The 19,056-nt window shown below is 44.9% G+C and overlaps 1 protein-coding gene across 1 annotated transcript in view; it reads left to right on the top strand.

The window, feature by feature from the left end:
• The window catches only part of LOC139753739 (protein Wnt-4-like), a 192,262-nt gene that overhangs the window by 136,223 nt on the left and 36,983 nt on the right, over positions 1-19,056 (top strand). The window contains exon 4 of the mRNA XM_071670540.1: positions 15,753-16,286. Coding sequence (XP_071526641.1) covers positions 15,753-16,286 — 534 coding nt within the window. The remainder of the gene's footprint in view (positions 1-15,752; positions 16,287-19,056) is intronic.

The following is a 19,056-nucleotide window of genomic DNA, read 5'->3' as shown; positions in this document are numbered from 1 at the left end:
TAGAAAGCATAACATCAATTTAAGTAAGAAAGTTGTTAAAGTTGTAAAGAAGTATTCTCTCTGTATAAGAGTAGCGTATGAATGGATTCAACTGAGTTGTGACATTGTGAATGTTGACAACATACGGAAGTTTTAAGTTTTACGATGGTAAAGAAAGCTCAAGAGATGGGACATCACGAGTGTAAAACTCCCTCCCCCATAGAGTGCAGATAGGTATTTACACAACACACACACACACACACACACACACACACACACACACACACACACACACACACACACACACACGCACACACACCTCAAGCGTAAAAACAATATCTTCAAGGCAAATGTGATATCAATCTTTCGTGCTGGAAGGCTTTTGTGAAAAGTCATTACTTTCTCTTGAGGCTATTGCATTAAAATCATAAAGTGACAGTAATGATGGCTTTCGTATGCACGGAGACAGCATCCTCTTGAGGGATGGGAACGAAACTGCATGGCAATGGCAGGCGGCATATTATTAACTGTGCATTTCGTAATCCCAGCATGTCTTCTCCAGGAGGACCCAAGTGGTGCTGGGCTCCGGGTTATAATATAGTATGGGGTCTAGTACTAGCGGCGAGGTAGCAGCGCTACGCTCACTGGTAGGCTGGCGAAGCTGGTCCTACCAGATGGCCTCTTGGGGTTCCCGTCGCTCTGTGTACCGCACCTGCTACATGTCTACACTCCCCTTTGCTGGGATTCAGGGGGCCAAATGTCACCCACGTGTTCGAGCGGTATGCGGCCACGGGGATCGGGGGGCTGAATACCAATCGACACTGGGGCGGTACCTGCATACCAAAGGCCTCAGGATTGCTGAAGAGAATATGTTGGGAGAGGATGAAGAAACAGTGGTTTCTGTATTCCTTCATGGCCTTTCATTTCCTGGGAAAGATAAGGTCAGTTGGCCACTGGTTGATAGCATCTTCTTTTAGATTTTGATTCTTTATGTATGAATATTTTATGATTCTGAATCTGTAGATCTCAGTGCGTGTTCCGTGTCTGCTTCTGTTTGTCAGAAAACCCGAGGAGTATACCTCAACTCTACGCCATCGATACGGTGATTTAACTGCTTGAGTACGACAACTTCACCGCTTGAGTACGATGACAACCTCTTCGTGCCATAAAGTCGTCGCACTTAGGGGTCAAATATTGTTACTCAAGGGGCCAGGTCGTCGGACTCAGGGTCCTAAATCGTTGTGTTGAAGACCTTAACATTACATAAATGCCTTCTGATCTGATGCAACCAGTCCAGTCTCTCAGGCGCTCCGTATGTGTGTCTACGCGGCCATGTTCAGTTTTCTTTGGTCGGGTCAAGCAGTTCGACGTCGGGTTCTGATGAGTATCGAGGATAGACATGATTCGCCTTTACCTACATACACTCATATTCTCTCTCTCTCTCTCTCTCTCTCTCTCTCTCTCTCTCTCTCTCTCTCTCTCTCTCTCTCTCTCTCTCTCTCTCTCTCTCTCTTTTACGACGGCACGACCCTTTGAGCGCAGCGGGGCGATCCATTTGCCAAAAGGCCAGTTCACTCTACCCTAGAGTGGATCATGTACAATGGTCTCGTCATCGTGTTCAAAGGGCCGTACCGTCCAGTTCAGTGGGTTAACACTGCCGATGCACCGTGAGGACTTCTTGTGTCATCCCCTGAGAGATATCAAGAACTCTGACAGTAGTTTTCTTGTGTTACAAGTTGTGGGCGACTTGGTCATCATTGCCTCTGCCCCTCGTCCGTGCCTGAAGGGGATTCGCATACTCACTGCCCTCGCTCGCTCCCTACACCTGTTGCTTCAACCCCTTGGGAGAAGCACGCGTCTCTGTAGTGTGAGATACCACAGCCCCTCCGTCACTAAGGCCAAATTGGCGTTTCACAGCAATCGCTTTTCTTACTTTTTGACTTTTACTTTTCATACTTGTCACCCCTCTAATTATATCCCATACTTTATTCTTGTTCACTTGTTTCTCCTCCGTTAAGACTGATCGCAATTGTGTGATCTTGGTGACTGAGGTTGACGCATTCACGCGCAGCCCAGTGTCGAGCGCATGGGTTCGAATCCTGGTTGCGACAGTCGGTCCACAGTCAAGCCAGCTGTTCATCCATCCTAAAGGGTTGGTCGATAAAATGAGTACCTGGCTCAGGCAAGTGTGTGTATATATATATATATATATATATATATATATATATATATATATATATATATATATATATATATATATATATATAGCGTTAATGGGATGGCCCGTGCCGTCTCAGCTAAATTTAATGAAGAAAAACTTGTCCTGTGTTTTCATTGTGGTAGGTAGTATATTCCACTCTTTTTTATCTCATGATAGATTGTTATCTGATAATCAAATGGTTACGCTGTATCTATCCTTGAATATTAAATGGTTATACCACGACTGTAACTTAATATCATATGGTTATGCTGCGGGTACAGCTGAATATCATACGGTCATGATGTGTGTATAACTGAATGGCATAAGGTTATGCTGCGTCTGTAACTGAATATCATCCTATCATACCGCGTGAATAACTAAATATCGCATGGTTATGTTGTGTCTGTAACTATATATCATACGGTTATGCTATAACACGTCCACAAGTAGATCCCAAATAACATTTGGAAAGTTTCATTCGTCAGCGCTGTTCAATCAGTCATTCTAACATTTCAATGGCTATAAGGTTGCCTGATGGATTGACCATCCCAGCAAGGGTTACGTTAATGAACGAGCGAATGTGTATAATTGCCTAGATGCCGTGTCAATTTAGCGGCCTTTGGAGAATTCGATCCAAGATGGACTTATATAGGTTTACAGTGACTTACGCACGTCTTATCCAGTCCTACGAAGCTGCTTGCTCTCATATCAGCAATGATTAGCTACTCCAAGGCGTAGATTGGAGTGAGAGTGGCGCTCTAGACGGAACTCATGATCAGCCAAGCCTTTCCCGTGGGATGTGACCACTACAGGGATTGGCGCTGTAGGTGGACCTCAGAACCAGTCGCACTAGTCCCTCCCGGGGGTTGAGTGACGAGGTCTAAAGATACCATGAGACCCACCAGTATTACCATGGTCCTGACCTGACACCCTCCCGTGGAAGGCCACACTATCTGCCTGTTTTATAGAATGAACGACCTGCCACACCAACAGATGCTGCCAAACTCTTCGAAATTCTTACTTTTCCCAGCCGTCATTTGGTCTGCATGTTGTACTTACTGATGAAAGTAAACGCCACCTGTAGTAACGGCGTGTTTTGCAGGGAGAAAAGGATCTGATGTGTGAAAGACCTATGAAGAAATCAGTTACGATTTTTTGTATTTTGATGAAGTTAGTGAATTCAGTTGAAACCCTATAATGACGTGCCTTTAGCTTATCATTCGATTATCTTCATGGGGTTGATGAGCCAGGCTCGCTGAGTGCAGCGAGCAAGAAGAGAACTGAAAGAGTTTGACATACGTAAGTTTCCCCGCAGACTCTCATACCTAGAAGAGCGATCGACCAGATGGTCCCACTGTCGCCTACATCTGGATGGCACATTTTTCCCTCGTGAGTCGTAATGAGATGCATCTACCAGGTGTATCGCCTGCTCCACATTCCCTCACCATTCCCCTCCGTGTTCAGCTGATGAGAAAGAAAGTAAGAGGGAGTGTAAATGTGTAGGATTCCTTGGGTGCCCTCACGTCCAGCCTTAACCACCAGCAGGAACGACGGGGATGCCCTCCGTCCACCCACCAATGCACCCACCAGGAGCAGTGGGAAAACCACCACCCACCAGGCACAAGGGAGCAACCACGCACGCATCCACTCGCCCGGAACATAGCAGTAACCGTCCACCCACCAGGGACAAGGGAGCAACCACGCAGCTATCAGGAACAAGGGAGAACCACGCACCCACTAGGAACATAGGAGTAACCACGGATCCAACAGGAACAAAGGAGCAACCACGCATCCACTAGGAACAAGGGAGCACCTACGCACCCACCAGGAACAAGGGAGCAACCACGCACCCACCAGGAACAAGGGAGCAACCACGCACCCACCAGGAACAAGGGAGCAACCACGCACCCACCAGGAACAAGGGAGCAACTAAATAACCACCCACCCATACGCTAACATTCCATCTCATTCCTCGTAAAATCTGGAGACGATGATGTGGACAATTACCAGAGCCATCGCTGTGGCTCCGGGAACCACACGAACCAACCTTCCGCTCCTCTTAATGACCCTCGTAGACTTTTATAAGACAGAGTTTTGCATCTGAATATCATCTTCCACGTAGTAAGAAAAAGTACCTTTAATTTTTCCCTCTTACTATAAATTTCAACGTCAGATGTCTCGTCCTTTCGTTGCCATAGATCACACTCGATGCACTGGCCTCATCTGTAGGATTACGTGACTTTGGTTGAAAGGCTTTTCTGTTTTATCTCAGGGTCATGTTTTTATTACCATAGCAGGAGTGGGGAGGTAAGTGTATGGTACCATGGCAGGAGTTTGGTGTGTGTGTGTGTGTGTGTGTGTGTGTGTGTGTATGTGTGTGTGTGTGTGTGAGAAGGTAATGAGTTTAGGATATTGTCCGTCCATCGGCCTGTTGATCATATCATTCTGACTATGTTTACGTGTATGTTTTTTTGTCTTCCTTGTACATTTGTGTCAGTGTGTTCCGGAGTGTGGGTTATGTGTAACCAGTGATAAGTATTTCACATGTACATAACACATGTATACATATTGACGTATTTGTAACATGCGTATATGACATAGATGTTGGTATAGAGTAACATAGATATACTCACTTTAGCTTCTATAAATGTTTACGTGAGTTCGACTCCCACCGGAGTCCGATTAGAAATAAGTGTTAGATTCCCATTTTTTTTAAGATAACGTTCGAATGTAGCTCAAATAAGAGTCAGTGTATCAATATCCTCCGGTCCAGTCTACTAAATATTTACGTAGTCTTTTTAATATTGATATTCATAGATAGAATTTAAATTGTCTGAGAGATTCTCCTCATCTCACCGAATATATTAGGATGGTATGATATTTTCGCTCGAATCGGTGGGTTCTGGAGGTCATCTTGCCCAGTCGTCCTCCAAGTCTTGGGTCATCTTGTTCGGAGGTCATCCCTTCGTCTTCCAGGTTCATCTTACCCTGGAGGTCTTCAGGGTCATCCTGCCCAGTTGTTCTCCAAGTCATGTTGCCTGATATTTCTCCAGGTCACTTTACCCCAAGGTAATTACAGTCAACCGTAACAGCTTTGATCACATTAGGTCAGCATATGTCAGGTCGTCCGACAGTCTTCCTCCATCATTTGATTACGTCCATAGTTAATCTTGCGACGCTTGGTTCATTCCCTGGAGTACGACGACTTGACCCTTTAAGCACGACAACTTAACTCCTTGAGTACGACGACTTAACCCCTTGAGTACGATGACTTAACTCCTTGAGTACGACGACTTAACTCCTTGATTACAACGACTTAACCCCTTGAGTACGACGACTTAACTCCTTGAGTACGATGACTTAACTCCTTGAGTACGACGACTTAACTCCTTGATTACAACGACTTAACCCCTTGAGTACGACGACTTAACTCCTTGAGTACGATGACTTAACTCCTTGAGTACGACGACTTAACTCCTTGATTACAACGACTTAACCCCTTGAGTACGACGACTTGACCCTTTGAGTACGACGACTTAACCCTTTAAGCACGACGACATACTCCTCCTCAGTACGATGACTTTGGTCGTCACGCTGAAGTGCTATCAGAACTGTCGTTCTAAGAGGGGTTGAATCGTCGTATTCAAGGGAGTTAATGATCCATGCTGAAGAGGGTTAATTCGTTGTACTCAAAGTGAGTTAAGTCGTTGTGCTCAAAAGGGTTAGTTCGTTGTACTCAAGGGGGGGGGGGGGGGGAGCTAATTCCTCGTACTGAAGGGTTTTAAATCGTCGTACTCAAGGGGGGTTAAGTCGTCGTACTCAAGGGGGGTTAAGTCGTCGTACTCAAGGGGGGTTAAGTCGTCGTACTCAAGGGGGGTTAAGTCGTCGTACTCAAGGGGGGTTAAGTCGTCGCACTCAAGGGGGGGTTAAGTCGTCGTACTCAAGGGGGGTTAAGTCGTCGTACTCAAGGGGGGTTAAGTCGTCGTACTCAAGGGGGGTTAAGTCGTCGCACTCAAGGGGGGTTAAGTCGTCGTACTCAAGGGGGGTTAAGTCGTCGTACTCAAGGGGGGTTAAGTCGTCGCACTCAAGGGGGGTTAAGTCGTCGTACTCAAGGGGGTTAAGTCGTCGTACTCAAGGGGGGTTAAGTCGTCGTACTCAAGGGGGGTTAAGTCGTCGTACTCAAGGGGGGTTAAGTCGTCGTACTCAAGGGGGGTTAAGTCGTCGTACTCAAGGGGGGTTAAGTCGTCGTACTCAAGAGGGGATAAGTCGTCGTACTCAAGGGGGGTTAAGTCGTCGTACTCAAGTGGGGTTAAGTCGTCGTACTCAAGGGGGGTTAAGTCGTCGTACTCAAGGGGGGTTAAGTCGTCGTACTCAAGGGGGGTTAAGTCGTTGTACTCAAGGGGGGTTAAGTCGTTGTACTCAAGGGGGGTTAAGTCGTCGTACTCAAGGGGGGTTAAGTCGTCGTACTCAAGGGGGGTTAAGTCGTCGTACTCAAGGGGGGTTAAGTCGTCGTACTCAAGGGGGGTTAAGTCGTCGTACTCAAGGGGGGTTAAGTCGTCGTACTCAAGGGGGGTTAAGTCGTCGTACTCAAGGGGGGTTAAGTCGTCGTACTCTAGAGCTTAAAAGTGATCATTCCATAACCATGTCTTTGCGGCCTCTGTGGCTGCAGGAGTAACGCGTCGTTCCACCGCTATGCTCCGCTGATTCCCAGCATTCATTTCTCTCTCTCTCTCTCTCTCTCTCTCTCTCTCTCTCTCTCTCTCTCTCTCTCTCTCTCTCTCTCTCTCTCTCTCTCTCTCTCTCTCTCTCTCTCTATCTATCTATCTATCTATCTATCTATTGATTGCTGATACTGATCGTCGAATCAGCCTTCTTCCTTTTTCAGTCTGGAGGGGAAGATATATGCTGTGGACACACCACTACTTCTGACACATCTCCAAAGAAGTGAAAAGACATCGATCCAAAAGACTCAATACAAGTCTAATCAGTCCTTCCACGAATATATATATATATATATATATATATATATATATATATATATATATATATATATATATATATATATATATATATATTTTCTTTCAAACTATTCGCCATTTCCCGCGTTAGCAAGGTAGCGTTAAGAACAGAGGACTAGGCCTCTGAGGGAACATCCTCACCTGGCCCCCTTCTCTGTTCCTTCTTTTGAATAAAAAAAAAAAAGAAAAAGAGGGGAGGATTTCCAGCCCCCCGCTCCCTCCCCTTTTAGTCGCCTTCTACGACACGCAGAGAATACGTGGGAAGTATTCTTTCTCCCCTATCCCCAGGGAAAATATATATATATATATATATATATATATATATATATATATATATATATATATATATATATATATATATATATGTATATATATATATATATATATATATATATATATATATATATATATATATATATATATATATATGTATATATATATATATATATATATATATATATATATATATATATATATATATATATATATATATATACTAGTATTATCAATTTATAATGTGCGACTTTATATATAGATTCTCTTTGATATTCGTTACATTTCTTTAATCAAACTTTGTGTTTTTATGGGTAATGAACAAAGAAAGGCTTCTTGCTCTAACCTTGGTTCAACGTCAGCACTGTCAACATATTCGTTTTCACCTTCCCATTGTTTATCACTTTCGTATTTAGCATCTTCACTATCAGAACCAGGCCCTCATCCTACCATCACTACTGTTTCATTTTCCGTATCTTTTCATCATTTGTCGTCATCACATTCATAACCCTTCTTCATTACGTAATATCACCACCATCAGTATTATCCATCACCATCATTGCTAGCATTATCACCATCGTCCCATTGTCTTATCACCTTCACTTTTTCAACCACCACCAATCTCACCATCACCATCAAAATCTTTGCACATACCATCCTTACTGATCGCCTTCCTCATTCTCCCGATTGTCACCATCACCACCACCGTCACCCTAGCCTCACCTTCTGACACTATCACCCTCACCATCACTTACCGAAGTAAAAGGGAGGCGTGGTAAGGGAGTGGAACAAACGTGTTCGACAATAGACCTCACACAACATTCCTGAACAAACGCTCGCCATACCTCCATCATACCTCCAACATACCACCAACATACCGGCTCGTCATTTTCGTGAAGGAATTGATGGAGGGACAGAAGAGTAGCTACTGGTGTCCAGGTTCCCACGGGACTAGTGGCTGGCCGGGAGCTACCCAGCAAAGCAAAGCACGGTGTTTAGAAGGAAGCAAGTATGGCGGAGGATATCCTGGGGGAAAAAAAAAATAAAGAAGTTTGCTCACGCGTTTATAAAGTCATTACTAAAGATGGAATTAGACTAACTTAGTCTACAGCAGCTCTTTGAATTAAGTCTCAAAGCCTTTCATAATTTTGACCACCTGTAATAAATGACGTCTTAGATTTCGCTTTTCTAAGCCACACATGTTAGATCTTCTCGGCGGCCGACACAGGAATTGTTTCTCTTGGTAGCTCGCTTCTTCATCTTCTCTGTTCCGTCTGTGTCTGTTCTTTATCTCAAGTATGGCGACCAAAACTGAAGGGAGTGTTTACGCTGGGGACGCAACGATGAATCGTAAAGAGCGAGGATGACATTCTTGGACTTGTAATTCAAATGACCTACCGATGTGGTCTAAAGATTTTGTTCATCTTTTACGATGCTTCTGTGCAACGTCTACTTACCTTAAGGGCATTTGATGTCTTTCCTTATTCTTGTCATGTATCTCGAGTTCATACTGTAGCTTCTGGTGTCGTCTTTACTGCCAGTACATAAGACTTTGCAATTATCAATGTTACAATGTATTTCCAGCTTGTGAGTTCAGTCTATTGGCTTGAGTCAACCTTGTGGGTGTAGACGTTTAATTTCTGTTGTAGTTTAATTTCCCAGCTTCGTGTCTCTTGTGAAATTGGTTACTTTACAGCATACCTCATTATTTGTGGTATATATATATATATAATATATATATATATATATATATATATATATATATATATATATATATATATATATATATATATATATATATTCCATCTGTCTTATCTGAGATATTACTTGTCATGAGGCACTAAAATATTCTCTTTATTCTTGTAGATCATAACCTGTTGTATCTACTCGTGTAATGAGACTATAAAAATCCTTCTTAAAGTAACCAGAATTATTTAGTACTCTTCCAGTCGTTCAAAAACGCTCCGACCTCAAATAAACACCTATCCTAGAGTCGGTAGGATTACAATTCACCTTACCAGCGTTCTTCAGTTCCAAGAAATATCTGGATCACAGAGTTCATTTCACGAGAAGTTGCACAGTCAGCTGTTCCTGTACAGGTCCATGCAGTGTCATCCACACATGCTGTTGTTACTGGCCAACACACACCAGTCATGCGCAGAGGCTTGATGACCTGGTCTCACAAGAGTGATTACATCTTGACTCTAATTGCTGGCCATAGTCTGGTACTGGCCATCATTATATATATATATTTCTTTTCTTTTCTTTTAAACTATCCGCCATTTCCCGCATTAGCGAGGTAGCGTTAAGAACAGAGGACTGGGCCTTTGTGGAATATCCTCACCTGGCCCCCCTCTGTTCCTTCTTTTGGAAAATTAAAAAAAAGAAAAAAAAAACGAGAGGGGAGGATTTCCAGCCTCTTGCTCCCTCCCCTTTTAGTCGCCTTCTACGACACGCAGGGAATACGTGGGAAGTATTCTTCATCCCCTATATATATATATATATATATATATATATATATATATATATATATATATATATATATATATATATGTAAACAGTTCTAGATTTCCTTTGAAAATTAGTAGATACTCTGACTTTTTCGCCTGAAAAAAAATGAAAAACTATAGAGTTATCACCCGGGTCGCAGTCGTATTGAAGAAAGAATTCCGCTTCATCTGGAAAGGTTAACGTGAATATGAAAAGATATCTTAAACAGAATTGTGAGGGAGAAAATTTGATAAGTGGATAAGAAAATCTTCCTCTTTGTTTTCAATTCTATTTCAATTCCGTATCTTGCTGTAAGATGCTTAAAAGTTTAGAATTGTTATACTTTTCTTCTTTACATTCTTATGAATATCATTTCTACAGAGTCTTACAGTATACCAGTGTTTATCAATACGACGCATCCCTGTCATTGTTGTATTAATGATTCTTTTTATCTATTTCCAAAGGAACTTAAAAGGTATCTAAACAAGGTATAAGGCAGGGAAAATACTGAGCCTTTTTTCTCTGCATATTTCAGTTAGAAAGTCACTGTTGCCAAGATGGAAGCCTTGAATGCCACTGAAATCTTATATCTCTTATGTTAATACTTGGTCAGCTGGTGTTGGTCACTGTCGGTGAATAGCCAGATGGCCTTAATCTAGCCATATGTACTCCTGGGTCGTCATGCTGCTCCCATGCACCGCTCCCAAATGCATGACTCTCCCTCCCTCCCTCCCTCCCTCCCTCCCTCTCCCTCGACGTTGCCTGCTCCATTTGAGTCCCTCTGCTTCTCCGTTTTCTTTCTACTTTTTTTTTGCCTTCATCCTTACTGATTGTGGCGAGGATCGTCCTTTTCCCATCTTCTGTGAGATACCTGTCATGTCATCTCTTTTCCTCCTCCTCCTCCTCCTACCTCTTCCTCCTCATACCTCTTCCTCCTCCTCCTACCTCTTCCTCCTCGTCCTACCTCTTATCTCTTTCCCTCCCATCTCTATTATCATACTCACAACCCTCCTCCCTCCACTGCCAGCTTTCCTCCCCATCCATTCACAACCCTCCTCCCCACCCATTCCCAACCTTCCTTCCCATCCACTCACCACCTCCCTCCCCATCCACTCGCCACCTCCCTCCCCATCCACTCTCCTCCCCACATACTTGTCTCCTATCCTTCTTACCGCAGCCGTAGGCCTACGGGGAGGCTGGGAGTGTGGGGGGAGGGACGATACTAGGCCTATCATACTCAATTATTAAGACTTGTGGAGCCACAAATTACCGACACTGGTGTAACAACTGCCAACCATCACTTTCCTCGATGATGTCATTTAATTATCTTCCCCACTGTTGCCATACCGAAGTACTTACTTAGCTCTCTCTCTCTCTCTCTCTCTCTCTCTCTCTCTCTCTCTCTCTCTCTCTCTCTCTCTCTCTCTCTCTCTCTCTCTCTCTCTCTCTCTCTCTCCAGCGATGCCAGTCCAGTACCTGGCCTCCACAGTATTGCCAGAGTAGCACCTGGCTTCCCGCAGTATCGCCAAAACCGGTATTAAGCTCCTACAATGTTGCCAGGACCAGTACCTGGATCTCCTGATGTTGCCAGACTATAAACTACTTGTCTCCCGCACTGTGCCAGACTAATACTTGGGTTCCTAGTGCTGCCAGGCCTGAGTACAAGGCTCCACCAGTGTTGCCCAAGCACCTGGCTCCACCAGCGTTGCCAGAGCAATGTACCTCCGTCCTCAGTGTTGCTCGACTGGTACATGGCTCGCCCAGTAGTGCCAATATCAGTGATTACCTTCACATGTGATATATAGAAACTCTTTATCGTTAATTCAGCCGCTTGTGTCAGCCGTCAGTGTAACAGTGTGAGATGTCATCAGTGTCAGTTGTGTAGGTTGTCAGATGATGCTGTCATCAGTTTAGGGCTGACAGTATCAGCAGTGGACATGCACGTGACAAGTGCGTGTCATAGATGCAAACATGACATTCACGTGACAATCGTGTGTGTGTCATTGCGTAATATAAACATGACAGTCACGTAACAAGTGCTCTTGTGTGTGTGTGTGTGTGTGTGTGTGTGTGTGTCATAGCGTGACGCACGTGTCATTCACGTGACACCAATAATTGACACGTTCCTCACGTCACACCCGCGTGACGCTGCAGTCACTCATGACACCCTATCTTGACACAGGGCATTTAACTACGTCACGCCTACCTGTGCAAGCAGGTGTGTGTGTGTGTGTGTGTGTGTGTGTGTGTGTGTAGGGCAACGCAAGTCACATATTTGTGGGGTGGGGGGTCGGGGTGGCCGCTGTCAACACCCCCATCCGGCTGGAGGGGCGTGGCCCACCGGGGCAAACACCCCTCGATAAACACCTGCTTCCCCCCGCCGCCCCCGCCGCCCACACCGTTTGACCCGCTGCTCTGACGCCCACACCACATACTCCGCCTCGACCACATACTACATATTCTGCCCTAACCACATACCACATATTTGACCCCACCTTCCACAGCACATATTCCGATAAGAATCCGTTCTTCTATCTCACCTTTACAATTAACATCATATTCGTCAACGCTAAACACATTTTCTATCTCTCATTATCCTAAATTTATATCAAGATTCCTAGAATGTTTATAATGTGATTGAAATATCAGTGCAAGACATGCGATGATCATTGTGCACTGTCCCTCCCATCCCAGCACAGTCTAGCCGTAGGTACTCGTAGGGAGGTAGGTAGATAGTCTCTCTCTCTCTCTCTCTCTCTCTCTCTCTCTCTCTCTCTCTCTCTCTCTCTCTCTCTCTCTCTCTCTCTCTCTCTCTCTTCAAAACCAAGGCAGCATACCACCCTCACCTCTCGTCCCTAAATAATCATTCACATCCTCCTTCCCTGGAGGCGGTCCACACTTACCTAAGGCTGTGCTGCCTCCTCCTCCTCCTCCTCCTCCTCCTCCTCCTCCTCCTCCTTCTTCCACCGCCGCCGCTGCCGTGGATGGATCGCTCCACGAGCTCCATCCACTCCCGCCCTCAGACGGATCTGTGGCAAAATCAACAGATAGATTTCCAAGACTTGAGTAAGCTCTCGCCTCTTTCGAACTAATGTAGTCTAGATTTCTTAGCCACTATTTTTCCTAGTCTCGTAGTAGAAGTACTCTACAGTCGATCTAAAGGTTATGTAGGTTATACTCTAGGGGGCCATGTAAGTCTCTCTGTGTGTACGTGTGTGTGTGTGTGTGTGTGTGTGTGTGTGTGTGTGTGTGTGGCGCAGTACCTGGGGGTCACCCGGAGCGGCCGGCATCTGGTAACACTGGCGACGTAGCAATAATAGATTCGTCGTGGTCCTTTACCCGCTTTGTGGCTCTTGTCGTCCACCGTAGAAGTAAGTCGTCCGGCAACGCTTGTTGTCGTGCTTCGTAATGATATTCTGAAGGGAAGAGGAGGAGGAGGAGAGGAAGGGAGGAAAGGGGGGAGGGCGAGAATTCCGTCGTTTTCCTGTTGTCGTTTGGCTACTCTGCACGACAAGTCCAAGAACAGTCGTTATGCGAAATCGTAAAGGTTTCTAGAGTAGTTATAGTTCCTGAATGGTTGTTCTACCCTGTAACCGGTCCTAGCGTGGTCCTACTACCTCGTAAGTGGCCCCGGAGTGGTCGTACCGCCCCACGACTGATCCCGGAGTGGTCGTACTGCCCCACTACTGATCCCGGAGTGGTCATGCTGCCCCACGACTGATCCCGGAGTGGTCGTACTGCCCCACTACTGATCCCGGAGTGGTCATGCTGCCCCACGACTGATCCCGGAGTGGTCGTCTTGCTCTGTAAGAGACTCTGAAGTGGTCTTCAGCTGCCCCATAAGAGGGACAGTTGTGAGTCGTCTTACCCCCGAAGTAGTCATAGCAGCAGGGTAGTCGTACTCAGCATTGATCTTCGTCCTCCATGGTGGTCGCGCTCGAAGATAAGTTAAGAAAAAAAAAAAAAAGTCTTGGGCCCTTTTCACGAGGGGTCTTGGGTTTATAACCCCTGGTACCCCTCATCCAGGACCTCTTGCTGCTTCAAGGCTGCGCTCCGGGCAGTAGCAGGGATAGGATGGACTCATTTGAAGAGAAAAGTTCTTTGACGAGAGTGTGCTCTGTTTCGTCAGCAGATGATGATACAACCTCGTCAAAGGTAACTTTTCGTCCGTTGTGTAACGGTCGCACTCTTATAACCAGATAAACACGAATCCTATCCTGCACTCTGCCATAACCATGAATAGTCATCCAGTTCCACTCAGCAGAACTCCAGCAATACCGGCTCTAGCATACGTCACACACTTGTCATTTACTCCACACCACAAACATCAACACACTAGGGCCATAAACAAACTAAACACGCTCAGACTGTTTACCGACACCAGTTTTGGACGAGGGAAAGAATCCCTTAGTGTCCTGTGCAAACAGTATATATTTGCTCCACCTTAAACTACGCCTCACCTGCCAGGCCATCCATACTGTCAAGAGCAAACGTAACAAAACCGCAGACCAATTAAAGGAAGGCTCTCAGGACAATCACTGGATTCCTAGCAGCAATAATCATTCACCATCTGTACAGTCAGGCAGAAATACTTTCAATAAAATCTCATTTTAATATGCCTGGTACTCAGTTCTTGTCAACAGCACACGACCCTTCCTATTCAAATAATTCCATAACCAACCACTAACCCCTTAGTAAAAAGAAAAGGAAAATACTTCACGATTCAGCATCTTGTAGTCACAATCCACACCTCTTCCCCCGTCAAATATGATATTGAAAAAGCGTATACTTGCAGTAGTGACTCGACAAACCCAAAAAATAAATCCAAACCCAGTCTTAAACTCCACCTCACCAGACATACACACCAATCTGAAACTGCAACCCCTAGACATGCATGACGTACACTTTCTCATCTGTGTACAGGACATCGCCCATCTTTTTTGCATCATAGACACTGACACATCATATCACAAAACCAGTCCTGCTCAAAAGCGAGCAAAAATTCGGGACCCTGGAACCACTATATATTTTTGTTCCAATTGGTTCGGAGAAGCAGGGACCCTGGGGTAAGAATCTCTTTTTGATTTCTAAGTGCCCCTGACTCCCAGCTCATCGAACCAACCAAGAACAACAGAGCAGCCAGCTTTCTGTTTCAGCGCCTCAGCATAGCTCTATCCAGCAAAGGTATGCATGTTGCAGTATTCGGTAGACATCTGTCTGAGGTAGTGACGGAATTTAACAACGCGCAGTCTACACCTATTCTGTTCTAAGGACTTTTTATCAGTCTTCATCTTTTGGTAATGGAAAAAATATATGAAAACATATTTAGGTAATCGAAAAAGAACTTTCCCCTGACCTACACCTGTTCTCTTTCCCAAGGCTATGGGCTACCCAGAATTAACTTTGGAGTGATACTCCAGTATCCAGTATATATATATATATATATATATCTTTTGTATACTTAATCGCCGTTTCCCGTGTTATCGAGATAGCTCCCGCAACAGACGAAGAAATGCCGCTCACATCCATTCACTCGCTATCATGCGCAATATAGTCACCTGTGACGAGACTATCATCGTCAGTTGACGAAAGAGAGTACAGACTTGTCATGATCTCGCTTCGTATGAGTCCATCCTTCCCTGCTACTGATGGTAGCGCAGCCTTTGTTGAGCTTACGAGACACCCTGAAGGAGGAATCCTTGGGGTTATATATGATAACAATGATAATAGTCTCCTGTTTCATGACTGTATTTATCAAAGACTTCAACATCTTATTTCTATTTCTTCCTCAGACTCAGCTATGAGGGTGTCCACGTCCGCCTGCCTCCTGGCTACCCCAAGAAGTACCAGAAGCTCCCCACCTCCTACCAGGAGAGGTATGCGACCCGCTACCCTGGTTATGCCTGGCGAGACCCAGCGCCCCAGTACCCACGGCAGCACCACCAACAGCAGCAGCAACAACAACAGCATGTGGGTTACTTGGGAAACGACGGCAGATACCCCAGCCGGTATTCTCGGACGAGGGCCGGATACCCACACGGCGTCCTCAACGGCTATAGGATCAGCGGACTCGACAACGTCCACTTATCCGGAAACGTTATCACTTATCCGGCAGACAATGTCCACCAGACTGTCGGCTATCCGCAGAGCCCAGCGGTCGGGTATCCGAACTACGGGTACCCGTTGATAGAGTCGTCGCCTAACGACGTCATCAACCGGACGTTTGTGAGCCCTTGGGAAGCGGCCATTTGGGACCAACCCCTCGACCCTGACGTGTGTCGGACGTTGGCCGGCCTCAACCGACTTCAACTCCACCTATGTGTCCGGTAAGTCTCTCTCTTTCACTCACACTGCTGCCTCACACCTCCTCACACAGAGAGGCCCTCAGGGCTTCACCCTTTATGAGTAAGAGCTCTTGGGAGTTAGGGACTCATGAGAACCACATTAACTAGCTCTTGTTGTCATAGCTATAGGATATTGTGCTTCAGAAGTGCAGAAAAACTATCAGAAATAATATTTTTTGTTATGGACACGATTCTCCTTCTCACTAACTCAAGCAAGAAGGGGTTATGTATCGCTGGAGGTACGATAAGAGGCAATTTTATGGTACATTCAGACGTTCTAACTCACGTAGATATCTTACCTATGTGTAATCAATTGACTGAATATCAGAACTTTGATTCATTTATACTCATCAGGGCTTTTGTAGGCAAAAAGTAATAGATTGCTAATACAAACCAATCACAAACCCATTTCCACAATCATGGGTGGGCTGTCTTGTGGTGTCAGATGCCACAGGCTATTATGGTAACAAACCTGTGAAATGGCTCAGTGAATTATTTTTTGTCTAGACAATTTTGTCTTAAAAAGAAACTTCTTTCAGTCGTGTCATCATTTAACTCTATCAAAGAATGGCCCGAATCCTCACCAACCGTTCAGTATTGACTCCATTCACTGATACATCTCACAGGATTAGATCAGATTAATTGAGGATTAAGTTTAGATTATATCTTAGTATAATATTCAAAAGCTAAAAGGAAGAAAAAAAACTTCATGAACTAACCTTTTTAATTAGCGGACTTTTTTAAGTTCTGGCAGTATCTTGTAAGTTTCAGAGCCTCCTAAATTAATGATTAGAGCTTTGGCTATTATTTAAAGTATCTAATCATCATTGAGAAAAGTTCTAGTGCATCTACCAGAGTCATGTCGCCTGATTCTTTGAGCTTTAGAAAAAAGGCGGATTTTTTATACTGAAAAAAAGGTTGATGTTTGGTCTGGGGCTCGAGGGCAATGGTAGAACATTTTCCCCAGCGATGACCATCGTCCACGTCCCTCATGTGTCCTCCTGAGCAGGTTATCCAAGCACTATTAAGCCGTCACGGTACCGGCCTCCTGGCTGAGGGGATCAAGGATATGTAGGACACTACATCTTAAGACTTGTAACCCTTCCACAGTGATCAGAAGAGCCTGGTACCCTCCCTCACTCAAAGTATTAGGGTTACTATTCTCTCAGTCGTGTTCACTTTATTTCGATTGGTGGTTACAAAATGACGACGACGTATCTAATGACCCTGTTAGTCATTTGGCCAAACCTTATACACCTTACGAGATCCTCGACCTTGCATTTAACTCAAGAGATTGAACGCTCGCTCTTTTAGACAGAAAAAGAAGACTTTCATATCCTTGCAAGAGTCTGCTCTTTGGAGCCATTGCAGCTTCGTTGGAGAAATTTTCATTCAAAAAAAAAGTATTCAAACATTTAGTTTGAAGATTAATAGAAAATGAATAGAAGTTTGTGAATGATGTCATAAAGGCCAGTACGTTGGGACGGTATATAAACTTTGATGAGACAGATACATGACTGATAATGGCCGAGTATAAACAGAGCCTGCCTTTTATGGGCCAGTAAACCGTCCGTTGTTTCTCTTACGTTCATATCCAATCCGCTTTCCTCTTGTTAGCCGCTGGTTCAGGCGCTTGCGAGGGGCTAATCGATAGACCGCTACCTCCATTCACTCAGAAGATGACATTTACAATCCTCCTCCTCCTCCTGCTGCTTGATATTGATCCAGACTCCTACATGAAGCTAACGCGGCATTCATTGTCAACGATGAATTCCGTCTCGGTCATCACTGATCTCGCTAAACATTACTGAGCGTGTGGAACTGCCATTCACTTACCAGATCCGATTCAATACTCCCTTTGTCCTTTGTCTTGGCAAGTGGTGGTTCTTCTTCAGTACACTGAACGAGAGGTTTAGCCCGCCCGCACCACTCCCAGAGCCTAGCCTTCTTCTGGTCTTCGTTAATTATTAGTTCCTGCACAACTTACGATAAATTATTTCTTGCATCCCATTATTAATGTGTCCTCGTAAGTCGTGTTGAGTCGGGTCTCCATGGGCCTGGCAGAGACTACCTTACCTCTCCCCTTATCAAAGATAATGGTGTCTCCCCCCCCAGCCCCCATCCGGGGGGCTGTGTCGCTAATAGAAAAAAAAAAACGGAAAGGAGAACCTGTCCTCATTCTTCATGTAAAGAGACATTCTGTGTCCTTATATGTCCCTGGAGGAGGTCATCCTTATAAAGAAGGTCCTCCTGCCGAGGTCCTGGGCGTCTGGTCCCCTTAGCATGCTGGACACTCTCTCATTAATGAAGTAGTGGACCCAAGGGCGTGTAGCTCCCAGGGGCGCCTCAACCTCCCTCCACCTCCTGTCTGGCCTCCTCCAGCCTCCTGCCTCTCATGAGGTATACAATCCCCTCACCACCGACCAGGCTCGGGTTATCTAGCCTGTTCGCCTATCAGTGGGACGATTACCAGCTACTTTATCTGTTTGGGATAAAATCATCCGCCAGATCCATTCGTATAGACTCACTTATTTACCTTCCTATCATTCTAAATTTCTTTTCCTTTTTTTTTTGCTTACTCTCTTTAGAGTTGATGTTCCTGTAAGTACAAGTCCTAACACGTGTAAAAAGGGATTTTATCATAAATCATATACTGAGTATCGTAAACACACACACACACACACACACACACGCGCACACACACACACACACACACAAACACACACACACACACACACACACACACACACAC

The sequence above is a fragment of the Panulirus ornatus genome, chromosome 2, assembly GCF_036320965.1.
Source record: "Panulirus ornatus isolate Po-2019 chromosome 2, ASM3632096v1, whole genome shotgun sequence".
NCBI lineage: Eukaryota > Metazoa > Arthropoda > Malacostraca > Decapoda > Palinuridae > Panulirus > Panulirus ornatus.
The sequence above is the reverse complement of the archived record's forward strand: the minus strand, read 5'-3'. Positions and strand labels throughout refer to the sequence as shown.